Genomic DNA, 27,813 nt, shown 5'->3' with positions numbered 1-27,813 from the left:
CATTATATTAACAGTGATCAACATTATATCAGTAGTGTCCAAAAATATATACCATAAATAACTTGTGTCCCACCAATATACTTCAAATGCTCACTTGTATATTAATAGTACCCACTAGTAGACCAGCAGTATCCATCAATAGATCAGATGTTCCCCATCAGTTTGGTAGTAGTAACCACAATTATACCAGCAGTACTTTCCATCAGCATTAGTTGGCCATCATAATAATATTACCCCCCATCATTATACCATTACTGCCCACCATATATCAGTAATATCCATTACACTAGTAGTGTCCATCTTATACTATCATTTCAACCATTGCACTGGAAAAAGTACAAGTTGCCAGAAGTGAAGCCCAGGCAACAGCTGTAACAGCTGCAAGGCTAGCTAGACACTGGTGTCTGTATTATGCAATAAAAAAACATTTGTAACACAAGTTAAGGGCATGCAAATATGTGTGAAAATAAAAAATGGAACCAAATAAGACTTTTATTATTATTATTATTATGCTTTTTATGGGCAGAGAACTTGTGTTGTGCTGTTATTTTGAACGTTTCTTGTTCCATTTCAGTGCATCTGACACGTCAATGCAGATGAATACTTTAGTAATCTCTAAAACCATTATTACGTGTTGCAAATTATAAATTCTTGTTAAATATGGTTGCACTGTGGCTGAATATGACTCTTTAAAAAAAATAAAAAAAAATCCTATATTTCATTGGCTGCGTAAATCGGTTTCCCATTGGAAAACTTTCACTTTCATTTATTTTCATCATTCCATGTCGACTCTGGTGGTAAGAAGTCAATAGATATAACATGAATAGTATTATATAACTATTTTACTGCATTCGCCCCCAAAGTTTAATGTACGGGACAATATCCATGTCACATGGATACGCGGGTTTCCCGTTTCAATAGCAAGGAGACATTACAACATTAAACTATGGCATCGTTTGGCGAATATCACATCTTTTTTGATTCACTATATTGGTCAAATGACGGGAGTGGGATAGTCCAAGGTCACCTCAGGGTCACAGTCATCCAACATTCGCGCTGTCGGTGGTGGGCAAACACCTGACAGATGCATTTCGGGAGTTGTAGTTTCTTAAGTGGCGCCAGGGAGCCCGCCCTTGTATCAATTCTGTTAGCTCCGATAGTTGGACACCAAACGCAGCAGGGTGATTGGACGAGTAGTCCCGTTAGCCCCTCCTTCTCTCTGTGATTTGTTGCATTCATTTGAATGCAGCATCTGATTGGATGAGGGATGTCCGGCTTGGGGCCTGGCTTTGTGCTGTTAGCTTCCGGAAGAGGGTATACCACAGCGGGCGACAAGATAAGGTGAGGTCGGGAATGTAATAGGAAAAGACATTCTACAACTTCTCTTCTGCAGACTGTACTCTTGACAAGTGCATACCGACTTGACTGTACTGTCTTTGAAATGAATATAGAATAAAAACTACGTTGAGGTGTGTAATAACTAGGATTCTGGTAGAACACGACATATGATGTATTATAACATTCACATAACTGCTACCAAGATGTTACCATCGGCACATAGCAGCATAGCAACCACAGTCATAACTCCCCCCAAACACAAAGGCTGGTGTACTCAGAGTCATTGTCCATACTCCTCATTTGTGCTGTCTTTTCAGTTCCTGAGTTCACGAAGAAGACAATGAAGGATCAGGAAATACCCACATGTACAAACTCTGTGCTTCCACAGTCCTCCTCCAGCCAACCACTTCCTCCTGCCTCCTTGCCAAATCAGTCCCAAACTCCTGTGGTCCCGGCTACATCTGATACATGCCATTCTGGCACCACTGTCAGCCAAGGTGAGCCTCTTCCTATGTCATTAAGTTTCTTACAGTTCTTAGTTGTTTGTCATGTAAGTAATATTCCTCATTGATTGAAAATAGTAGTAATTGTATTTCAGATAGGTAGATTCATAAATATTTTTCTATGTGTTACTCAACTTCCTAAGATGTTGGGTAATGGACCAGTATAGACCTCAGGTAAACCATTTCAGATGAAAAAATGGCTTCAAAAAGTGGTGCATCATTTAGTAGTAATACAATTGTAGTGTCTTTCAACAACACTCATAACTAAGATTTGTTTATCTCTGCAGATGAGGGAGTCACTGGTCATCCTCCTACTCAATGTGATGTATCTGAGGAACTTAGCAGGCAACTGGAGGACATTTTAAATACTTATTGTGTAGATGGGGGCCAAGAAGGGGTGGCAGAGCCAGAGGAGACAGACAGAGGTCCACCAGAGCCTACAAGGAATGGAGAACCTGAGCCAGTGGTGCCAGAAGTTAATGGAGTGAAGGAGGAATTGCGTGGTGCAGAAGATAATAGGACAATTAATCTCACAGATAAAGATCCAAAGCGTGTGCAAGACAAGAAAAAGGCAAAGGGACTTGGTGAGTAATATAGTATGGCCACCAGAATCTGCTCTGCATGGCAACGTGCATATGGCTCAGTCCATATGCACAAATATTCCCCATATTTAATTATTTTGTTTCTTGGTTGGTCAATTTCTCCTTGTTATCAGTATAAGCAACCTTTAAAAAATGCACTTGCTGAATGGTCTCAGTGGTTGCAGTTCGCTGCTGTCGTATTACCACAGATTTCCATGGTTCCAAAAAAAAAAAAGCCAATTTAATCAATATTTATCCTTATTTTTTTTATATCGACATGTACAGATTAGTGAAAAACACTGTTACATGTAGAATTGCATTCCATGGAAACAAGATTATATGGCTGTATAAAAAAAACATTTGTTTTGAGCCTGCACGTATTATAGACTACCAAAATAGTTTTAAATCTAAATTGTAATATACAAAGTTATGATTGCATTAATGTAATACATTGTTGACATTATCAAAAACCAGGACTATTCAGCAGGATCTCTGAATAACCAAATTTGGAACTATTGCACTGATTCAGATTACACCAAATAATATTACATGGTTGACCTCTCGCACAAATTGATGTGGTCATCAGCTGACCAAACTGTTTGAAATCCAAACACAACTTGCTGAGACGAATTGTCATGGCCCTATACTGCAGTAGATGCAATATAAATGAGTGATGTTAACAGGTGGCCCTCCAAGCCTTCACCCGCAGCCCTCCTCTCTTTTCTGCCTTGTTGTCAGATTTGTTTGTAAGACTTGTTTAAAATTCCTGCTGATATGGTATTACAGATAGGTGTCTTTTTTTTTTTTTTATTGAATGTATTGTTTTAACTTATCACGGATATAAAATGTGATGTTGGCCCATTTTGAAGTATTAAAAGACTGCTCCTGAAGTGTATCAGGCTTTCTGTCACTGGTATAAATAATAGTGCATGACTACATTCCAAGTAAAAGTGAATTCCCACATGAACTGTGTATATCTATGCTAATTATAGATACAAAGCAAATTGGAAGCACCTTTAGCAGTGAACGATGTGTTAATTTGCAGATTTGTCTGTTATTGTACAAATCACAATAACCTTGTTTAAAGTCACATTAATATTTGTCCCTTGCATTTAATGCGGAATCTTGTGGGCTCTGCTTTTTCATTATGTGAATCCTTGAAATTCTTACAAAAGCATTCATGTGACGTGTATTGTGTATGATTGTTCAAAGGACCTAGGTGCTATTAAATTGTCAACTGCACATTCCTGTCATACTTCCAAATACCACTGTGAACAAAAAATGAAAAATATCAGGTTAGTTATGTTGCCACAAAAATATCCTGCGTAAAGGCGGTCGTGCATGCAACTGATTTTCATATTAAAATTATGTGGTGCAAAACTAGGTGCTCACTGCTGCTAATGAACTGTTTAATATCTCCTCTGCTGAACGTTACACTACTATATGTTCGTTGGCATTGTATTGCTATTTCCAAAGCTTCTCATAATACATTAAAGGCATTGAGTTGGGAGAGAAAAGTGGATCTCGATTAAAATAATGTCCATAGGTGTCTGGAATTGCCCAATAAAAAGACAATACTTTTCCAGAAATAGGATTGGGATGTAAAATTGTGTATTTACTAGCCTGTTCATTTATAAGAGTTTTATAAACAATTGTAGTGGTTTATACATTATTTTAAATCAATTTCTATGTACACTATATTATGATTTTGATTGTGAAGCATCTTTTGAGAAACATCTTCAAAATTGCGTCATATGATTTGTAACGTTGATTATTTTCATGTAGCCCATCTGTTTTCCAGGCAAAGAAATCACTCTACTAATGCAGACTCTCAACACGCTCAGCACCCCAGAAGAAAAACTAACAGCCCTGTGCAAGAAATATGCAGAACTGGTGAGAGCAGGCCTAGAAATCTGACGTTGCATGTGTAATAGTTTATCATCCTCTTTTTAGGGGCACAGGCCTGTGATTCCACTTAATTTTCTTCTTTCATCTCCCCAAAGCTGGAAGAACATAGGACTTCTCAGAAGCAGATGAGGATTCTACAGAAGAAACAGACTCAACTCATTCAAGAAAAGGACCAGCTCCGCAATGAACATAGCAAGGCCATTCTAGCTCGCAGCAAATTGGAGAGTCTTTGTAGGGAGCTGCAGAGACACAACCGCACATTGAAGGCAAGTATAGGCCCATATTAAAGGCAGCTAACGAGTGCAGGAAAACATATGACGCCGTTTGCAGGAACATACTGAAAATGGCCATACGTATTGTATAAGCAAAAGAAAGTAGCCGTTTAAGATGTTTAGGTGAAGTACACACTGGAGTAAGGCATACATAACTAATCTTCCAGCGAATATACATTCTCACCTGGTGGACAGAATGAGTTGCTCTCCAATAGTAAATAATAAAAATGTGTTCTACTGGCGTTACAGCTTAGGTAAAAATAATTGAACAGTTAGAAAACATTGTGCTACACTGTACCTCACGTCAACTAGACATTGATAGCAGGAGTGAGATTAATGGAGCTAAAATCGAATGGATTTGGGTTACAACATATAAATGTTTAGATTATTAACCAGCGGTTTAATGTACAGATTTGGGAATGTATATTGAGCGCCATATCCATTAGTTTCTCTTGTTTTATCTGCTTAGGAGGAGGGTGTGCAAAGAGCCCGCGAGGAAGAAGAGAAACGCAAGGAGGTGACATCTCACTTCCAGGTGACCCTCAACGACATCCAGTCACAAATGGAGCAGCACAACGAGCGTAACACTAAGCTCCGTCAGGAGAACATGGAGCTGGCGGACAGGCTGAAGAAACTTATTGAGCAATATGAGCTGAGGGAGGAGGTAAGCAAAATAGAGGTGAAATTAAAATAAGGTACAAATGGGAAATAAATATTTGTGGAGATTGGTACAGGTATAAAAAATAGTGAAGTAGAGGGTGTAGGATATATGAATATACTTTTTAGCATGGTATTTGCGAGTAGACTGGAAGAGGGTGTTGACTGAGGAAACAGAAAATGAAGCTGTGTGGTACAGCACACACTATAGCTGCTTCTCCACTATGTTTATAGTTGATGGCTCCACTTGAATTGCTGAAACACAATGGTGAGCTTTCACTATGTCTGAGCATGAAGGCATTGTCCTGTAGTTTTGCTTCTTGTGCCGATTGTCACATTCTTTCCTTTCTGTAGCACATTGATAAAGTTTTTAAACACAAAGACCTTCAGCAGCAGCTGGTGGATGCAAAACTACGGCAGGCTCAGGAGATGTTAAAGGAAGTGGAGGAGCGTCACCAGCGGGAAAAGGACTTTGTAAGTCATATTCCACTTGTTTATCTTTTCCTGTTCATCTGTCTACCCATCAATTCAAATGTACAATATCTGATTGGAAAATATTGTCAATCGCTCTGTTCTGTTCTCTGTTTTCATTGACATAAAGATGCACTTTAGCTATTATTTATGCAGACATGTTTGCGCTTTACAAATTGTTTGCGTCTGTGTAAATTTCTTTTCAGCAATCAAATAAGAGCAAAGTAAATTGACACCGGCCATTCCCTGTGTAATGAGAAATATATCTGGTATCACATATCTGGGGGGGGCGTGTCCGCTGCTCTATCATTGTGGTTGTGTGGGCTGATGGAAGGACTAGTTCTCCCTCATGGTCAAGCAGTGAGCATTGTACAGGAGCCTGCTGCAAAGAATGCACCCCTATTTTGCTCTTTCTAAATACTGAGTCAATTTGGCGCACTTTGTAATGCATATGATGGACTGAATGTCCATCAGACTGTTTTATACCTGATCTAAAATTTTGTTCATACTATTTTTCATACATGGGATATTTCTTGTGTTAAGCAATCCTAGTCCTTTATTTTGTAATTGTTTTACTCATTCTGTAGCCTGCACAGACACTGTGATAAATAAACACCTGTGTTGCATGTGATAATATATGTTTTATGTTTTATTCTTGTTTGGTAATATTTGATCTCTTTTTGTGGTTTAGTACTTATCATTCAATTTGGCTAAAGTTGTCTCCAGGAATGTCCACAGAAACACACTGCGCCAAAATCTCTGCTCATTTTTTTTTTTCTCGCACCCCATAGAAGTGCGCCGAAAAATTAGCGGAGATTTCTACCATAATGACTGTCAACAGGCACATCTGAACATCGAGGTGATGTCAGGCAGCACCTCGTGCCAAATTGAATTTCCCCCTAATGGTGTTCATGTGTAACCAGGTCTTATGTTGCCTGAAACTGGATACCAGTTCTTCTTCTTTTTTTTTCTTTTTTTTTGTACCTACCTCCTACCGAAGTTCCTTTTACTAGTGGTTCTGAGATGTTCTTGGCAGTGTTCAATGGCTCTGGAGTTTTAAGGTGGTGGTCTGTGGGTTTTTATTTTATTTGGTTTTTTTTAAGACTTGATGGCATCAAGTCTAATTCTGTAATCCTTTCTTTATAATCCAGTAATTCTTTTTACTCTTTCCTGTATTGGCAGCATGCACAATTGGGCTAATCCATCCCTCCAGAGTCAGGACAGGAAAGAAGACACACCTGTAGGGAGTATGTAGGGCCACACCACCCTCCTTCCTATGTCGTCTTTCTTGTCATTCATTTTCAATTCAATGTAGACAGGTTTTGTTAAGTTATGGGTAAGGGATCTTAATTTCGGCTGTGTCACTGCCAGGGGGGGAAGCAGGAGGTCTGTTGCTCCTTCATGAAGTCTCTGTACATGCTCTTTTGCACTAACCAGAGAAAGGTGGCGGGACCGACCTTACTGAAAGAGGCAATCTTGCATCCTTCAGCAGCTGTTAGTGCGCTCTTTAAGATGGTGCATTGTGGGATCTGACGTGATGAATTGTGCACAGCTGTGTAGGATACTGGGAGTCTGTTAAGCAGGCCAGACTTGACTATATGGTGAGAATTCAGTTTGCGGCAATGTGGCTTGCGGACATGACGCCATGCACGCTGCCGGTATTTACAGTAGAGGTCTTCGCTCATCATGAGCAGAGATTTCTGTCAAATCTCCCCCAAATAGGGTCTCAAGGACTAATTTATTTCTCCCTCCGTGTATGTATGTATGTATGTGTGTGTGTGTGTGTGTGTGTGTGTATATATGTATATATATGTATATATATATATGTATATGTGTGTGTTTATAGTGTGTTTTCAACCACGTGTGGCGGAAAAGTGGTTCCAACCAAGATCAGGGTATACCCCAGGCAGTATTTAGTAGTCCTTGTTTTCAGATAGGTGTTTTTTTTTTTTTTGTTTTTTTTACTCTTCCATTTAGTGTCATATTTTAATTTGGAGTATGTCCGAGGCTAAATAATGAACTTCAACTGACACACTTAGTTGTGCTGTTTGTGACCAGAAATTGAAGGATTTTCTGGGAACATTTGCACTAATTGCAGTTCTAATGAGTCGCAGCAGCTATTCCTTCACATGTCTGAACTTATTTAATGGATGGAGATAGCAGCATTAGCTGATACTTTTGCTACTAAGGAAGGTTTGTGTCTGTTTAAATCCAAAACGTTACAGTCATTAGTCCATTTTGACTCTGAGGAATATGAATCCTGTGTTCAGCAGATGGAGTCTGATGCCTCTGAATTATGACGGCTCAGTTCCAGTCTCAGAGGACTCTAATTTTAACATGAATTTAATAGACAACCTGTTAAATCTATGCTATCTATAAAGGTATGGATATTGGTGAGTCAAGAGAGACAGTCCTTCCAAGAAACACTGTTTCAGAGGTCAAAGAAAAGACCTGGCAATTTCCCCTTAACAGTTATTAAAGGAATCTATGTTCTTGTTGAAGAGGATAACTCGTATGTATCCTTTTTTCCTTTGAGGAGACTAAAGCTTTAGATACCCCACCTGCAGTGGTAGCTAGATTAGACCAGAAAACCACCATCTCCCTAGATGATGCCAATTATTTTAAGGCTGTGATGGATAGGAGGTTGAAGGGGAAACCGGAAGTTACATTTAACAGCTGGGGCTGCTTTAAGGCCTACAATGGCAACTATAGTGACATCAAGAGCCATGAGATTTTGGGGCGTTAATTGAGAAAATTAAAGTGGGATTAAGAGGAGTGAGCTTCTTAAAATTGTACAAGATAAGCAAATTGCCACAGAATACATTTGTGAAGCCTCTATGGATGCAATCAGATTGTCTTCTAGAATTGTGGTCGTCGGGCAATGTGGTTATGTCCCTGGTTCGCAGAATCTCAGTCTAAGAATAAACTTGTCTCGCTTATCTTTCAGGGGAAATATTGCTTTTGGTCAGAAGCTTGATGCTTTAATTTCTACACTTTTAAGTGGCAGGTCAAATTGATTGCCTTAGATAGGCCTAGGAAAAATAACAGGGGGTAGAAGCCCATGGAGATATTTCAGGGAACCGAGCCACTGCAGGCCTGGTAGTGGCTTTCGCAAATGTTATCTATATGGAGCATCAAAGCAACTTTTTCACCAGCAGAAAGGGAAGGAACTTCAAGGATCATTCAGAGCTTTTTCCCCAGTGATGCCAAGAAAATCTCTTCAGAGGAGATCAAAGTGGGGGAGGCAGACTATTAGAATTCCTAGAAGAATGGACTTCCGCTATTACCAACAACTGGGTATTAGCAATTGTAAGGCAGTGATATTTGCTAGAAATCATGGCTGTGCCCACAGGGAACAATTTTCCAATTCCATGATGCAGGGAAGAGTGGCCATGAAAGAAAACTTGAAAACACTATTACAGCAAAGGTTATTTACAAAGCACCAACAACCCAAAGAACAGGATTCTATTCAAAAATATTTATTGTGAAAAACACAGCATAGGTTCTTGCATCATTTTAGGTCTAAGGAAGCTCAACAAGCACATCCAGTAAATTAAAAATGAAGTCAGTCAGTACAGACTATATTAGATGGCATGGAAGTAGGACGTTTCCTAACATTAGTGGGTGTAAAAGATACCTACCTCCATGTACCAATATACCAAGTACATTAGACCTTCCTAAAGTTTGATACCTAATATGCATTTTCACTACAAATGTCTTCGATATGGACTGTCGGCCTCACCAAGAACCTTTGCAAAGGTTATCATTGTGGTCATGGTAAAACTAAGAAAATGAAGCAATATCCTTATGGCCTAACTAGCATAATATACTTATAGTGGCAAAATCAGCTGTGTCTTTAGCTCCAGCCACAGCCTGTGTCCTGCAAGTCCTGTGGTTGAATCGTAAACGAAAGAAAAAGGTGTATTTCCTGAGCTACAGTATGTTATACCCAGGAGAATTTGGTATAAAAGCTATGTGATATTAGACACTTAACTATAAGGTTCTGATGAAATTAGCAGTGAGATTCTATAGTAACTTTGCGGCTATTTATCTGCACCCGTTACCGTCAATTACAGTAATGAAAACTTTGCTCTTTCTTGCTCCAAGCAAATGGAAGGAAGATTATTCTGCAGTAAAATCGTGCAGTAACATAGCCGCAAGGGTTCTCTATGGAACTACGCAGCTAATTGAACGGCACCTAAGACTTGTGTATGATCAGCCAAATGTGAAATATTTTTGAATGGTCTCCTGTCACACTTCTCTAATGTGCACTTTTACCTCCACCTACAGCTGCTGAAAGAAGCTGTGGAATCGCAGCGAATGTGTGAGCTCATGAAACAGCAGGAGACCCACCTCAAGCAGCAAGTAATCCTCATTTTTACCACATTCAGTGCCTTACTCTTGCACTTGCAGGGAAATGTATTTACAGTTATGTGTATCAAACACATAAAGCTCATAGTTAGATCAGTTGGGGCATGGTGAAATGCTATCTCAGCAATAAAGAGGTATCTACTGCTCTGTTTGTCGTTCATTGTCTGGATATGAACTTGTATATCTACATCCCGTTTTTCCTGTTTCATGCAGCTGGCTCTGTACACAGAGAAGTTTGAAGAATTTCAAAACACACTTTCTAAAAGCAACGAGGTCTTCACAACATTCAAACAGGAGATGGAAAAGGTGAACTTTAATCATCTATTATGCTTCATTCAACGGACCTCTTTTGTTGTTGTGCATTTTGGAGATTTGTTAGATATGTAAGCTTGTGAGCAGTGCCTTCTTACCTCTCTGTATTACCCAGTATTGTTTTATTACTATGTTTGTTCCCAATTGTAATGAGATGCAGAATCTGCTGGCGCTATATAAATGTTGATGAGGATCCATTGGCTCTTCATTCTATCTGTTTAAACATTATTTCGTTTTTTTTTTTTATTTATTCCCTAACCTACAGATGACAAAGAAAATAAAGAAGTTGGAGAAGGAGACGACTATGTATCGGTCCCGATGGGAGAGCAGTAATAAGGCTCTACTGGTGATGGCTGAGGAGGTGAGAGACTTGTGAAGACAAGGACCTGTTAATCTAAATTTCCATTACCTACAACCACTAGCAATAACAGTTACAAATCTACTGCATGAGCTTATTAGAATAGAAGATGTTTGAGATAAAACTCTGATTGTGGTAGATATATTTTCTATTCACAGCAGATTTGCTATCATATTGAAAGGACTCCGCGATGGCTCATTTTTGTCATTGGTTTAAATGAAAGATGACAAAGAATGAAAACAAGACATATTCTAGTAATGTGTATTTTATCTTTAGTAGCCATAGCTAGCCTACTAAAGCCCTAAAATGTTGCATTGGGGGATTATATTAATTTTGTAAAGCTAATCTCTAATAAGCGTTATATTGGGGTCTGTTGTGGTTTTTTTTTGGTTTTTTATGTTTTCATATATAATAACAATTACTCAAGACGAAAATAGTAGCATTTGTACAAATGGGTAAACAAGCCACCAGGTGAACATGGCTATTTTAAATAGTACAGAGGAAGGAACGTCAAGTGCTTATTGATATCTGGCACTGACCATAAAAACAAATGGCATCAGGCTTAATGGAATGTGTGACTTTATTGTGGGAGGGGGAAGGGTAGTTGAGGCCAAAGCTGGGACACCGTGTCCCGGCTTTAAGAGCACTTGTATGTAATCGAAGGCTAAATTAAACAAACACAAGTGATTGGCTAACTACAAAATAAAACAAGTAAGCATAGCTACAGAGAGAGGTCTAAAAGCCCTCGGAAGGGTCACTTAGAGCAGATGGACATTTCTAAATATTTGAAATAAAAACTGCTTTATGTTGAATAAAAAAATAACCACATTTAACTTCAATCAAATTTATATTCCATGATGATTATTTTTTTTTAAGTTTTGTTTTTGTTTGGCCTTGCAACATGGGTACAAATCTACAGCCTTTAGCTGGATTTGCACCCAACTGTAAATCGGGCCATAAATCTTCTTGTGTACCCCACCGCTCTCCTATTTTTGTTTCACTTTGTACAGCCTAAAGTTGTGAATGAGTTGTTATTTATTGCACTACAATGTTACAGTAGGCCATTGAATAAAGCAAATCTCCTTGTGTCTTTAGAATTTATATTACACTTCTACTTTTGTGTAAACGTATTAAAATGCTCTATCATGCATGATTCTTTGTAAGCTATAATTGAACTGTAAAAGTATTCTTGAATATTCCTTTTAGAAAACCTTACGTGACAAAGAGCAGGAGGCTTTGCAGGCCAAGATCCAACGGTTAGAGAAACTCTGCCGGGCACTACAGACCGAACGTAACGATCTGAACAAGAAAGTGCAAGGCCTAAGTGGACCTCCAGTCCCGTCTACAGAGACCGCACCAGAGGATTGTACGAGCTGTACAGCACCCACTAGTAGTGAGAATGTAGAACTGAATAGCAGTGATGTATGTGGGCAGAATGTACTACAAATTGCAACACCACCTCCTCTTCCAACTGCAGCCAGCGAATAGTACAGACAGGCGTGAATGCTTCGTATCTAATGTCCTCATTCCTTTTATACAATGACTTCCACTTTTATATCCACCTTACACACCCATTTCCTGCGTCTATTTTACTTTCACTTTTTTTTTGTCTGCAGCTTTCCCTGTAGAAGGGAATAAGTTGAGCACTCAGGTGTTATAGAATAATTACAACCTTGCAAAAATAAAAACTAGTTTACCGTAATCTTCCGACACCTAGAACAGCCAGTCCTGGAGACAGATCCATTCCGCAGGCTGCTCATGCAGAAATTAGTTTCTTGTGGCATTGGCAGGCACTAATTTTGTCTTTATTCATTTTATAGAATTTAATTAAAATAAGGCTTTTTAACGTGTGTAAAATATTTGCACTCTGCGATCATTGTGTAAATTTGATATTTTGTAAACTATTCCATTATTCAACTGTGCTGCCGGCCCCATGTCTCTTGTCGACATTGGCAGAGAACAAAAAATACAATATACTCAGTGAAATTTTTGTCAGAATTGTTATTTAAAATAAATGGGAATACAGTGCTGAATTGTATATGACGTAGGAGAAGCCTGCAGTTGGTGGTGTTTCCCAATAAACCATTTTGAGAATGTAAGGCCCCCTCGCAATTCAGTTTTGACCTTCTACTTCCATTACATGTAGGATCTAAATACAGTTGTATTTCTTGAACTGATCAATTCTATTTCTATTTGTCATGGAAATTCCTTAATAGCTAAAGTGCACATGAGGCCTCAGCCTATCTATTCAGTAGGAGCCAGTGACATCACTAGCACAAAATTACTGCCTCCAATTTGTGTAGAAGATGTGCGTTATTAAATTAGTTTCCTTGTATTGTGAATTAGGGATGTTAGTGTTTTTTGTTTTTTTTTAATCTGCTTACTGCAAAATTAAACTACATTTCACTTTGCTCACCAGGCAAAGCACAATACTGCACAACTGGCTACAGCAGTCTCCTCATGGCATGAAATGGCTTACTCTAGTCTTGCTAGTTTCCTAACTCCCAATTATCATGGAATCTGTTATTATGCACATGTGGAATAAATCAGTGCGGAATACAGCGGAGGATTATCTATCATTTCCCTGATTTAAATATCCCAAACTCGGATCTCTTTGCAGCAATATATTTTGCAGTATTATCATTTGCTGAATGTATCCATTACAAGCATTGCTTTGTGTTCTCGCACATAAATATATTACATGCCTAGTGTATAATCCTTTTTCATCTTCAAATAGAAGTGTTTAATTATCACAGTGGTTAGGCCAAGTATTTGTTTTCTATTATTGCCCTAAAATTTAGCAGCAACATCTTTCCTTTTGTAATAATAATCCCCAACAAACTTTGGACAGTTGGGTATATTTTTACTGACCACATAGTAGGTTATGAGGTTTATGAGAACTTGCTCTTGATGAAGCCATATACTGGCAATATTTGCTACTAGCTAGTAGTGCACAGGATACTTTGTTGTGCCTTGCAAGATGATGCCACTTCCTAAGCAGAAGAGAAACAATGCAAAATATATCCCACCTTCAAAACAGAGTGGATAATCATTAACGTAAATGTAAAACAAATACCAAGACTCTGGTTTAAGATTTTATTGAAAGAAAAAAAAAAAAAACATCAGAGATAATGTTTTAACAGTATATACAAGTGAAAGTAATGTTTAACAGTAAACTGCTGCTACTTTACTACATTTCAGTTTTTGTTTTGTTGTGGAATGGGGGCAGTGATAAAAAGCTTCCTATGTCCAGTGTCTGTACTGAAGTTTTGGAGGCTGTAGTGTGGTTACTTATGTACCCCTGCACTTAGGTACCAAAGAGACTGTCCTGCTCTGTGAGAGAGGCAAGAAGACTGGTTCACCATTATTGTTATGACAAATGTAGGTTGTATCATTCAATATAAATAAATACTGGCTTTCTATTCCATCAGTTTTGTGTTTTATTATCTACAAACTTGTTTATTCTTAACACTACATGGTAGAGAAGATGCTGTGAAGTAAAATATGATACAAGCAGTTCATTATTTTCCCATCTACATTTTAATCCATGGTTTGTTTTTTCCAAGTTCCCAATTCTCTCCTTGATGTGGCTGGAGTAAAGATAAGTCAGTCATCATCATCATCAACTTGATAATGATGACTGCTGTAACTGCAGTGTTAGCAGGGGGGCAGCAATAGTTGGGTCCCCCACGAAAAGCAATAGCCAGGGTGGCATGCAACATAATTGTGAACAGGTTTTTGGCACCCCTGGTGTGGTTGGTGCCAGGGAAATGGTTATAATTTGGAAAAAATATTAATAGTGTGAAACAAGTCCCACCAAGCCTGGGCAGCCATTGACTACTCTGACATTACTCAGTATAAATGCTAGCATGCTGTAGCAGCCAGGGCCCTCTGGAACATCTATTCTAAAATAGTGTTTTGTATTTAAAAAAAGGTGGTTGTTTTTTTTTGTTTTTTTTTTTTAAAAACCTTCAAATTATAATAACACCCCTCCTATTACATATTCATTGCACTCTTTTATTCCTGAATAATCCATAACAAAACAAAATAATTCTGTTGCATATTGGGGCTAAACTGTCGGGATGTGCTGGTACTTGTACTTGTTCAAGCTCCAGTATGCAGTGGTGGCCATGGGTCGGCTGGCACTTGTACTTTCACAAACGTCAACATGCCCAAATCAGTGACTGCCAGTGCTTGCTGGGACTTGAGTCACAGCTCTAATAATTTTTTGGTGTGGGCCTGTTTTCCATATGCTTTTCAGTCCCATGCTGAATCAGCTGGGTTGGATCACATGATTGGGGGACTCCATGCTGCATTTTTCCATTACATTATTTATATTCTCAGAGTTGGTAAAATGTTTGCTAAGCGGGCTATACACTGGTCACTTATGACCACTAGGAGGTTGATTCTCTGTCAGACTTGGCCATATACGTATATAGCATCACATGGCCAGATCTTTCAGATGTGGGCCCCATCTCAGTCTGAATGGACTATTGTAGGACATCATTAGTGTGGAAGGACAAGGACCTAATACATGATCTTCTGTGGTCATCAACTGACTGAATTGAACTTCCACCCTGCTCAACAGTTGATGGCTGTCCGGTAGAAGTTGATTGGAATCAGAGATTACTTTGCACCCACTGAGAGTTCTGCCAAATTAGATCGAAGACGGCCTAATGAGCTACTTTTACAGTGGCTTATTGAGGAGAGTTGGAATAACATGGGGGTTGGGAGAGGGCTGTTGGAAACCTGTTACCCCAGTCCAGGCTTGGCTAACCTGTGGCACTCCAGGTGTTGTGAAACTACAAGCCCCAGCATGCTTTGTCAAGATATTGCAGCTTATTGCTGGAAGGGTATGCTGGGACTTGTAGTTTCACAACACCAGGAGTGCCACAGGCTAGTTAAGCCTGCCCTAGTCTTTGCGTCCCAGGGTCTATTTGGGCCAGACATGGACTAAAATGGGCTGTCCCCGTCATTGTTGTGACTGGCCCCTCGCTCTCCCACCCCTTCCTTATTTTTATTTTTTCATTTATATTTAATAGAAAAGAGAGGGTAAAAGATGCATTAGGTGGCCCCATGATGTTGTGGGGGTCGCCAGCCTCTTCCCTGAAAACTGGTAAGGACAATAGCCATATCTATATGTTCAAGCGTATCTGATATAGCTGCATCTATACACAATTTTAATCTCCAGATAAATGCAACTCAAAATCCAAACAAAAATGCACCAGCTTACACGCAGTTTTGCATGCATCCCTAAATCAGGCCTAGTGTAACTATCCGTAGAGATTTGTGGCCCTTGGTTCTCAAGAAAAATGTTGACGTTTTGTTTGTCATAACGTCTGGTATTACCCACTCTCTAATGATATGATCTAAGTAATGATGATCCAATGCCCACTTCTGATTAGGGTATCCCCTGCAAGATAAAACTTATTATTTTATACTCATAACATGATTGGCTTTGTTGCATTTAGCATAATTAGACCCTGCTTGACCACATAAAATACTGATGGGTATTAAAGTAATTCTATAGTTTTCAAATCAGCATTGCATAGGCGATTGTATTGTGTTTCCGAAGCACAAAGTGGGAGCGCAGCTATGATAGATATAGATATATATATATACACATATATATATATATATATATATATATATATACACACACACACACACACACACACACACACACACACACACACACACACACACACACATTCAGTGTTACAGAGTGAACAATGCAGGGGACGTGGCTTGCTTCTATAGGTCCAGACTTCAGGTGGGTTCAGGGTAAACAGGTCATAGGCTAGTTCAAACTAAAGAATCCAAAGGTGGGGGTCATCTCTCCAGGGGATGTGCTCCTTTCTTCCCGCCAAGACTCCAGTTACAACTAGTCTATTAGCATTTTATAGTCAGCATCATATTAAAGGTTAATTCCCTCTAGTTATTTATCAATAACTAGAGTATGCAATGTGCGATCTCTTCGCCGAATGCACCGGACAGCTGCTGATGAATAGGGGATTAAAAAACAAACAACACAAAAACGTACCAATCCGCGTGGCGCCGGGACCCAGCATCCACCTTTCTCATGCAGCTTGTTTGACAAGCTGGGTGAGAGAGGTGGATGCTGGGTCCTGGCGCCGCGTGAATTGGTAAGTTTCTGTGTTTTTTCTATGGCAGGCCCGCGGCACCCCTGTGACAGCGCCGCGGCGCACACTTTGGGAACCGCTGGGTCAAATGGATCTCAAAGAGTATTAAACTATCAGCAAGGCTGTCCTTTCTATGGTGTTAAATAGAGCTCCCAGTTAGATTATTTTCTGGGATAGTATTCATTGACTTTTCTTGTAACTGCTAACCAAAACAAATTGCGGCAGACAATACAGGTGAGAATATTGCATTCTCACTGTAATAGTTTTTCTCATTTCCTTACTTTCCAACTCCATGGCAGACATAACGAATGGGACATACCCAAGCAATACAGGAAAAAGGATGGGCTCAAGCAAAATCAACACTTAGGGGTAAATGTATCAAGCTGAGAGCTTTCCGGCGGGTTTGGAAAACCAATCAGATTCTAGCTATCATTTATTTAGTACATTCTACAAAATGATAGGTAGAATCTGATTGGTTGCTATAGGCAACATCTCCACTTTTCAAACCCGCCGGAAAACTCTCAGCTTGATACATTTACCCCTTAGTGCTAAGTGAAATAAGCAAATCATATTTACCATTACTTCTGTTTATTTGAATGCAGCTCTAACAATTGGTTAACTCCTTGGTCAGTAGAGCAGAAACAGGAAACTTCATAAAGTATAGCGTGAAAACTTGTTTTCTTTTTTTTTAAATAACATATTTTATTTGAAGGTTTTTGAAGTTTTAACAGCATACTGGTTATGTTACAAATCAAACAGTAGCAATAAACAAATATTAAGAACCTTGTTATTTCGTAAAACTACAGAATTAGGAATGGAGAAACAGAGAAATACAAGAAGGGGTCAAGGGGGGAAAGGTGAGGTAGGGAGATTTAGGAAGAAAAGAAATGAGAGAGTAGAAGGGCAGGTGTAAGGGCACAGAAGAAAAAGGGAGAAGTTAGCAAGGGGAAATGGGGGCCGGCCTGGTGGCTGTTAGATATTCCATATGTGATTCACTGCTAGATCCAAAACGCAAGTAGCAAGCCAAGGATGCCAGATACTTCGAAATTTCTTGGGCCGATCATTATGCTTGGAATATATTTGCAGCGGTAGGTCTGCCATACTCTTAATAACTTCAGGAAACGTATGGGGTTCAGGTTGTTTCCAGTTTGCTGCTACCGCGCATTTGGCAGCATTAAGTATATGGCTTACCATTGCTGTTGTATGTTTATCGACGTCAGGCATAGGTCTGTGCAGGATAGAATAGGAAGGACGGGGGATTTGTAAAGAGGTGACTGTGAATTAGGTTGTGTACCTAACCATCTTGGGGCATGACCACCAAATATGACAGAACGAGCCCTCATTACCACAGGATCGCTAGCATAGACTCGATGAATCAGGATATATGGCTTTTAAACGGGTGGGACCAAATACCATCTATACAATAGCTTATATGCATTCTCTTTGGTCCATACACAAATAGAGCTCTTAGCGATTTGCATCCTGATCTCGGACCATTCATTTGTGTCCAGCACCTCACCATTTTGGTTCATAACAATCTTTAACAGGTTGACGATATGCCACCAGCAGGCTGTAAAATGTAGAGATTAAGCCCGTAGGGAGGGACTTACTTTTACAAAAAGATTCTAATAGTGTGAGTTGGTAAAAGGTTTTAAGCACTGGAACTGAATGATACAAATGCCTTAGTTGCAGATACTGATAGAAGCAACTATGAGGAATTTCATATCGCCATTGTAGGTCTGCAAATTCAAGGAAAATACGCATAGGAGCTAAGTCGACCAGGAACCTTAGTCCACGATAGGACCAGTGTTGGAAAAAGAGTGGTGCTGCCCAAGGGGGAAGCTTGGGTTATTCCACAAAGGGAACATAATTTCAGGATTTTTGGAAGCCCCAATCCTCCCTCTGAAGTTGGAGGATAAAGAGAACGGGCTTGTAGTCTGGGTCGTTTGCCTGCCCAGACAGATCGGGCAATTTGCTTCTGAAGAGTCTTAAGTGCCAGTGACGGTACTCGTTCCAGACATTTCTTATTCGAGTAGAGGAACCGTGGCAATTTGATAAGTTAATTTTTACCGCTGTTATAGAGCCCAGCCAAAAGATGTATAACCTATCCCACTTCTCGATGTCTCGTTTCAGTGAGTTCAATAGTCAGGGATAATTAGCAGCATATAGTTGACTATATTGACCTGTCAGATAGATTCCCAGGTACTTGAGCTTATCTAGTTGCCATCTATAGTTCGATTGGTGCTTCAGGGAGTCTAATACGTGAGACGGTAAGTTGAGAGGGAGGATTTCGGACTTGTCTGTTGATTTTAAATTTAGATACTGCACTATATTTTCTAAGTTCACTCTGCAAGGCAGGAAGGGAGGTGAGGGGGTTAGTTATTGTGAGTAGAATGTCATCTGCATACATGGAGATCTTGTAATCGATCCTACCCGTCTGTATCCCTGTGATCATCAGATTGTTGCGAATGGCTCCATCGTTAGAGCAAACAGCAACGGGGAGAGTGGGCAGCCTTTGCGAGTGCCGTTCGCAATTTGAAATGGGGGGTGACGCAGTGCCATGAGCCCAAACGGTAGCCGATGGATTATAATATAAGGGAGCTAGTCCACATATAAATTGACCTTCAAATTGCTTTGAGGGTAGCTCTCATAAAGGGCCAGGAGACCATATCACAAGGCTTTTCTGCGTCAAGAGACAGAGCAGGGGTCCGATCCCAGTTAGCTGCTTCTAGTAAATCGATTGCTCACCTTGTGTTATCTGCTCGAGCAGGGATGTTAGTGGGGGTTTAGGGATGTAACCAGAGGGAAGAAGACAGCTTGACTGGCAAGGTATGTCTTCCGAGAATCGAAACCAGTACATCCTGTGTACTTGGGCAGTGCGTGGGGTGGTTGTGTAGCAAAAGGAACACTTGTCGGGTGGGAATCTTAGTCCTTATTGACAGGTAAGTATATGCATGAATATTTTGAATAATATTCTGGTAAGAGAGTGTAACATTTGAGCGAAACAATGGGATACTTCAAAGTAACATGAAGTCAGACAGATAGTAAAAACTAACAGGTAATACGAACTGGATATTCTAACGTAATGTAAATAACATTGTCAATTAAGGCATATTGGCTTAGGTATGGCCAGGCCAACATCCTACAAATAACCTAGAAATCTGCATCATGATCTGGGGAGCAGCCCCAAAAATTACTGGGAGCTACAGAGGATAGATTCATTCTCCAGACCACGAGGCCGAGCTCCTCTACCAACTTAGTACACATTGCTATCAGCTGGGTTAATCAGTTAAGCAAACATTTTGGGATTTGAAACAATTAACTAGTAACAGTAATACTGTATCATAAAGTGTACTTGTCTCCTGAGATGCCCTTGATATCAAAGTAGGATACAGTTATTTGATACAGAACATTTGATCAGGTCTGAAGACTCCTCCCGATGCAAGGCAAGTAAAGTCCTGATCGACTTTTCCTACCTATCTCAAGCAATTTGCGTGTACTTATAAGCAGTAGCCAGCATTTGTATAGCCTTTAGGTTGAATTATTTAAGCTTGTATCCACGAGGTCGTCGGAGGTGTTGGTCTTGCAGTCTCTGTTGTGTTTATTGCCGGAATCAAGGAAGTGACTATTTCTAAAGTCTTAATTATGTGGGAGTGGCCCTCGTGTCCTACCAAGTGGTGGAACAGGAAGCCCCATGGATATTGTGGTCATGCAAGAGTTTGGTAATTGGAGCAAGATCCCGCTTCTTTTGTAGTGTTGTAGGAGCTAGATCCTGATATACCTGGAGATCTGCTCTTTCAAAAGTAAGCGATGCAGCAGCTTGGGTAGCCATGGCAAATTGTTCTTTAGTTTTATAGTAGTGAAATCGCACAATGATGTCTCTGGGCGGCTAATTCAACTAAGGTTTAGGGTGCAATGCCCTGTGAGCTCGGTCTGTTTGGACTTCTAGCGCTGAGGCCTCAGGAAGATAGTGCTGGAATAGTTTTTCCAGATAGTTAGTTAGCAGTTCGTTATCTATTGTTTCTGGAATATTCCGGATGCAGAGATTATTCTGCCTGTTTCTGTTCTCCATATCCTCAAGGTGTTCTTTGAACGATTCCATGTCCGTGCGGAGTTCTGATAATTCTGTTGTCACAAACTCCTGGAAATGACAGATCTTGTCTACTTTTTGCTCTAAGTCTGCCGTTCTCGTGCCAATGGCTGCTATTTCCCTGCGGAGCTCAGTCACCACTTTTTTGTTTTCCTCTTGTATAATTATGCGAACCTCTGACTGGATGGTAGACTTGATAATGTCTCTCAATTCTGTGGATATAGATGTTTCGTTGCTAGAGCTAGCATCATCATTATCCGAGCCAGATTGACGCGCTGGAGAGGACGTTATCGAGTGAGAGGCGTTAACTTTTTTAGCTTGACTGAAAATAAAGGCTGTACTCAGAGTGGTCATTTTTTTATTCTTGTGCGGCATTGGGTTAGTATGGCCTCATGGGCGGTCAATCACTTCAATATCCAGCTGATTGGACAACTAAGGCCAGTTAACAGTTAGTTATATTTCTCTCTCCCGTAGCTATGAAGGGGTTATTCTAAAGCTGATGCGTCATGGATTACCTTGTGTCCCGACATTTCAGTAATTCATTTAGCCACTAAACTGTACGCTAGCTTCCTGCTCCATGGGCATAATCAGCTAAGATTAGACCTTTCTTGATAGTCAGTAATGTGATGTTTACATGTTGCACTAATGTTCTTTGTCTTTCTTTAGTTCCTATAGGCATCTGGGTAGGCAGTGGTCTCACGGGCCCTCCTATTGGTCTGGGGGGGGGGGGGTGAGTGTAGGTCTGCAGGGGTTGCCATTCTTATCAGGGGAAGCCTCTTCACACTAGATTCCGTTCAGGAGTTTGTCTGCGGCAGATTGCTTATCATAGATGGCTCTTGGGCGGGTGACCCTATCAGGCTTATCTGTGTGTATGCATCCCTGGGTAAGAATGAGTGTTTGGAGCTTTTCCAGACCCTGCGGGCCCAGCTCGCAACCACCAGGGTAGTAGTGATGGCTGGGGATTTTAACTGTCCTATAGAGGAAGACGGAAGGAGTTCTAAAAACAATTCTAAATTTGATATTTCTTCCAGGTTGCTGCAGGAGATGGTACCCGAAGCATCCTTGCGGGATGCAGTGGGATCCATGGGGGTCGGCTCTGTAAACTATACTTGGAGCCGCCCTGATGGCTCAGTGCGTTCCCGAATTGACTTTGTGTTTACCTCGAGAGCGGTAAGACAGAACAGGCATGTCATGGTTCCCTGCTTCTTTTCTGACCATAGGGCCATTCTCTTTGAGGGGGTTCTGGGTCTCGGTTTTCCCCCCGGGTCCGTCTCCTGGAAATTGAATATGCTCTGCTGGAAAGAGAGGAGGTCATGGTTGAGCTGAGGGATGCTTATGTAATGTGGAAAAATGACAAAATGTATTTTGATTTTATGTCTAACTGGTGGGAGTATGTCAAGTCCAAGTTTCGCAGTTTTTTTCAAGGTAAAAGTCAGACAACAGGCGTGTGAGAGGAAGAGAAACTTCAGGAGGCTTCAGCGTCAGCTGCAGTCCCTACTGGATCTCCAACTTTGCGGCTGGGACGTGAAGAATGATCTGGCGGAGGCCAAGGGGGGCCTGAAAAGGCACTTTGAGGAGGAGTCCAGACGCATCATCTTCCATTCCAAGGTGGAGAATCTGGAGAAGGGTGAGAAATGTAACTCTTTCTTTTTCAGAAAACTCCACTCCAGCCACACGCCCCTAACTGAACTGCGGGACCAGAAAGGGGAAAGAGGGCGTTATGAGAGTCATCACAGACTACTTGTCACGGGCACTAGGAGTCTTTACCCAGGGATCACCAGGTGATAAGATTACCAGAGCAGTATAGGTGGTAATATGGTACTCTGGTAGCGGGGTGATCACGGAACAGGAGACAGCAACTGATAGAGATGCTCGGGAAAGTCTATGACTAGCAGCACTGGTAATATATATGTAGTAATACACGAGGAACTGAATGGACAAAGGACACGTGAGGGTAGTCAGTGGTCTGCGGTAGCAAGTTGTACCACTGCTATAGAGAGGAGGAATGTCCAACAGAAACGAGGAGGTGATGAGAGTCAGCGGTCTGCGTTTAGCAAGTTGTACCGCTGTCTGGGTGAAGGAATGGGATCCAGGTGAAGGTATCTGGGAAGTCAGTGGTCTGCATTAGCAAGTTGTACCACTGAATATATATGTGAGGAGGAGCACGGGGAGAGACTGCAATACAGAGGATACACGGGCACCTTGAACTTGATCCACAATGACATGCACAATATCCTAATGACTGAACAGCACTGTAATAATACAAAGTCATAGAAACTATCCGGGCAAAAGATAACACAGTCAATGATGGCAAAAGTCTCAGCGGATAGTGAGCTCCAGAGGAGAACAACTCAGTCCAGCAAGATATGCAATACACCAGCACAGTCAATGAGAAGTATGCATACCGTGGTTCAGGAGCAGGCTGTCAGACAGGAGTGCAGAGATACCTGAACGGCTGGAGGCCGGCAGGATGCGAAGTCCCTGGAGGGTGAAGCGGTAATCAAGTAGGTGCAGCGCACAGGTAGGTAGACCAGCAGGGGAACAAATACTCAGGAAGCAGTAGTATGTAGAACTGGACTCCTGGAGGACCCTGAAGAGTAGCGATGGTCTAGACGAGATGAAAGCAGTGAGGCGCAGATCCAATGCAGACTGGCGAGTAGAGACCAGCAGGAACACTGAGAAGCACGGAGAGTGGATCAGCTGCTGCAGACACGAGTAGAACTGAGGAGTAGCAGCCAGCAGGACTCTGCAGGTACACGGAGGTAGCGGATAGCAACCAGCAGGTGCAGCCACGATGAAACACGGGAGAGTAGAGCTGAGCTGGAACTGTTGAGCACGGAGAGCAGCGGATAGGAATCAGTTGTAGCAGTCTCGAGGAAACACGGGAGAGTTGAGATGAGCTGAAGACTGTAGTGCACGGAGGCAGCGGATAGGAATCAGCTAACAGTCACGATGAAACACAGGAGAGTTGAAGTAGTCTGAGGACTGTAGTGCACAGAGGCAGCGGATAGGAATCAGCTAACAGTCACGATGAAACACAGCAGAGTTGAAGTGGTCTGAAGACTGTAGTGCACGGAGGCAGCGGATAGGAATCAGCTAACAGTCACGATGAAACACAGCAGAGTTGAAGTGGTCTGAAGACTGTAGTGCACGGAGGCAGCGGATAGGAATCAGCTAACAGTCACGATGAAACACAGCAGAGTTGAAGTGGTCTGAAGACTGTAGTGCACGGAGGCAGCGGATAGGAATCAGCTAACAGTCACGATGAAACATAGGAGAGTTGAAGTGGTCTGGAAACCACAGGAATCAGCAGCGCTGAATACACGAGGAAACACAGGAACACCTTCAGAGGCTCATGGGGAATGAGACTCCAAGATCAGGCAACGAGGTATGGACAGCAGGTGCTTTAAATAGGGAGTGTTGCCTGATCAGCCAATTAAGTTAAAGGAACAGGTACTGAAGGTTTTGAAAGGGCTGCGCATGCGCAGACCCTCAGGATGGTGGACGGCCACGGTTCCTAAACACACGGGAAGAAGCACTCACAGTCTGGTGAGTGACACTACTACAGCAACCTCTACTCCCCTAAGACTACAGACAACGACGCGGCTGAATCGTTCCTGTCAGGTATCATTAACCCTATTGATCCTACAGGTAGAGCAGCCATGGACGCCCCCTCATGTTGGGGAGCTGCACTTTGCCGCTAAATCCTTTAGGCCAGGTAGGACCCCGGGCAGTGATGGCCTCCCAGCGGAGCTCTATGTAGCGCTGTGGGACCTCATTGGCCCGGACCTGCTAGAGCTGTACGAGGAGATGGTGGTGGAGGGCAGAATGCCTCCGACTCTGAGAGAGGGATTGATCATGATTTTGTATAAGCGCAAGTGAGAGAGATGCAACCTCAAAAATTGGAGGCCCATCGCCCTCCTGAACATGGACTACAAGGTCCTGGCCAAAGTACTAGCCAACAGGCTAAAGGTTGTCATTGGGCGAATTGTTCATCCTGACCAGACTTGTGGCATTCCTGGTCGCAAGATTGCAGACAGCCTTGCGCTGCTGAGGGACACGGCCCATTACATCAAAGATCGCCATGCACACGTGGCCCTGGTCAGTCTTGATCAGGAGAAGGCCTTTGATCGTGTTTCTCATGATTTTATGCGTAAGGTTCTGTGCAGGTTTGGTTTGGGTGATATGTTTTGTTCTTATGTTAACCTGATGTACCTTGACATTTACAGTTCGGTGTTGGTGAACGGCTGGAAGACTGACCCCTTCTCTGTCATGTCTGGGGTCAGACAAGGCTTCCCTCTTTCACCTCTTCTTTTTGTCTGTTGTATAGAGCTCTTCGCGATGTGCATTGGGCGGAATCCAGAGATTAGAGGCATCACCGCATCGGGTCCAGACCGTCTAGAGGCCAAGTGTTCGCTATACATGGACAACGTCACCGTCTTCTATGCTGATCAGCGTTCGGTGGCAGCAGTCGTCCAGACCTGCGAGAACTTCGGCCGAGCTTCAAAGATCAACTGCGGGAAGTCAGAGGCGATGCTGTTTGGTCAGTGGCACCTGTCATCCCCCTTTGCATTCCCCTTCACAATCAAGCCGGACTTCATCAAAATCCTTGGAGTTTGGTTTGGTGGAGAGGAGGCGGCCCTGAAGTGCTGGGAAGTGAGACTGGCGACAGTCAGACAAAAGATTGGACTGTGGAGCCTCAGAGACCTTACCATCGAAGGGAAAGCACTGGTGCTGCGCAACAAGATTCTTCCCGTTCTGCAGTACACGGCCCAAGCTTGGCCACCTTGCTGCCATCTGTAAGACCATCATGAGGACAGTCTCTCACTTCATCTGGGGCTCCAAGATGGACAGAGTGAAGCGGTCAGTGATGTACAAGGAGCCCCACAAAGGTGGGAAAGGGATCCCTGATATCCCCACCATGCTGCGGACCTTCTTTGTTTGCAACTGCATCCGCAGGACACTCTTTGAAAAGAACTTTTGCTCTGCTGGGAAGTCCATGTCTCGCTTTTTCCTCATGCCTCTTTGGAGGAACCTTGGTTGGGACAAGTGGGACAGCTCATTCCCTTACAACTGGACTACACCTTGGTTTTACCTGGATGTTGGACAATTTGTGAGGGCGCACCATCTGGAGGGACTTAAACCAGACTTGTGGAAGCCTAAAACTATCCACAAGCTTATCAGAGCTAAAGATGTTATGGAGTCTGTTCCAGGGCTCCCTGTGGCTACGGCCAAACATGTCTGGGAGAATGTGGCCTCTAAGAGGCTGACTAATAGACACAAGGACATTGCATGGATGGCTATCCAGGGAAATCTGCCTCTCAGGACATTCATGCACTCCCGGAACCTGTGCAGATATGTTCACTGCCCCTTTTGTATCACCGGAAGGGAGACTGCTCAGCATTTCTTTTGGGACTGCCCCACTGCACAGCCACTGTTGGATGCCCTGGAACATAAACTTAAGGAGAGTGGGCCCAGGACTTGCCTTTCACACCATTCAGTATTTTATGGATTATTTCCTGGGACCCACACCGTTGGGGCAATCCAGGAAGCCTGGCGCCTTATGAACTGTTTTAAGGACGCTATGTGCCTTGCCAGGAATCGCATCATCTTGAAGCGGGAGAAGATGACCGTCCAGGACTGTCGCAGGCTGATCCACAGCCTGCAAAGAGACTACAACACCCTTGACAGTCCTGAGGAAGAAGAAGACGACGATTGATTGTTATTGATTGTTGTCTCCCTCTTCTCCTTCTCCTTTTTTATCAATAAAATTTTTGGTTTGTGCTTCCCTCCCTTACCCCCTCCAACCCACTCCCTTTTCACAGCTTGAAGTATTATTTAATGTCATGTCAATTTATGCACCCTTCCCTTTGTGTCTGCCCTCAATAAAAACTTTTTGCTCGTGACTCACCCACCCTACCCCTCTCACCTACCTCCCCCTCACATCCAATGTTTTTTATTGTAATAGGATAATGTTTAAAGTTTGAATGGTTAGTGCAGTACTTGATGTATATAGTGTAGGATGTCATATCTTGTACTTTATGCCCTGTATTGTACTAAAGTGTATGCATGATTATGTCTTACGGTGTACTGTGTGCACTTGAATGAAATGTATGACCTGTGTTTTTTGTACTTTATACAAATAAAGCTACTTTTTCAATCAAAAAATGGGCATTATCAGTTTTGTGCCCAGTACGGAGTGGGTTGAGAGAGTCCAAGGGCGACCCGGGGTGTGCAGGGTGATGGAATACGTGATGTTAAATACAGTTTGCTTTCTCATGCAAATATGACCTCAGGAGCGTCAATGTAATAGTCTATGTAATTTCACTAGACACAATTTGTAGTGTGGTTTATTGAACACTAGGTGTCAGTGATGTATAGCTCTCTGTACAAAAGTGCAGGCACCAACCACAATGATAGAAGTGGTTAAATAAATATAGAGGCAGAGACAACCAGAGGTCTGTGAGGGACCTAACAGTGGCAACTCACACTCAGACCTCTGCAGCTTGGACATGGAGGTAAACGCCAGTGGACCGTTTCTGCAGTCAGATCGCTGCTCCCCACTGTCAGCCAAGTCTCAGAACCATTCCCAGCAGGCACCTCTCCAGACGAATTACCATAAGTGAAGACGGCAATGGCGCTGATATTGTATCTCTATTGTCAGGATAAGCTTGCTTGGGCTTCGCCCCTTTGGGAAAGGAATGATTCCCTTCTGCAAGATATTGCTGCCTTCACGGCTGCATTCAGGAAAATTTTTGATGAACCAGGTGTTAGGCTGCTGGTCTGATAATAAACTTACAGAACTGATG

The 27,813-nt window shown here is 41.9% G+C and overlaps 1 protein-coding gene across 2 annotated transcripts; it reads left to right on the top strand.

Annotated features, from left to right (window-relative positions):
* Positions 1-1,233: 1,233 nt before the first annotated feature.
* TXLNA (taxilin alpha) lies at positions 1,234-14,196 on the top strand. 2 transcript variants are annotated; one of them, XM_075195199.1, is made up of 11 exons: positions 1,234-1,341; positions 1,656-1,835; positions 2,129-2,425; positions 4,224-4,315; positions 4,426-4,596; positions 5,072-5,266; positions 5,614-5,733; positions 10,021-10,095; positions 10,315-10,407; positions 10,679-10,774; positions 11,978-14,196. In XM_075195199.1, exons 2-11 carry the CDS (start codon positions 1,679-1,681, stop codon positions 12,257-12,259), a joined length of 1,578 nt encoding a protein of 525 aa, XP_075051300.1. In that variant the 5' UTR covers positions 1,234-1,341; positions 1,656-1,678; the 3' UTR covers positions 12,260-14,196. The 2 variants fall into 2 exon arrangements, with proteins under 2 accessions (XP_075051300.1, XP_075051301.1); XM_075195200.1 differs by lacking the exon at positions 1,234-1,341 and adding an exon at positions 1,376-1,469.
* Positions 14,197-27,813: the final 13,617 nt, after the last annotated feature.

The sequence above is a fragment of the Mixophyes fleayi genome, chromosome 2 (genome assembly GCF_038048845.1).
Source record: "Mixophyes fleayi isolate aMixFle1 chromosome 2, aMixFle1.hap1, whole genome shotgun sequence".
In the NCBI taxonomy this organism is placed as follows: Eukaryota; Metazoa; Chordata; class Amphibia; order Anura; family Limnodynastidae; genus Mixophyes; species Mixophyes fleayi.
Note: the sequence above shows the minus strand (reverse complement) of the source record. Positions and strands in the feature narration are given on the sequence as shown.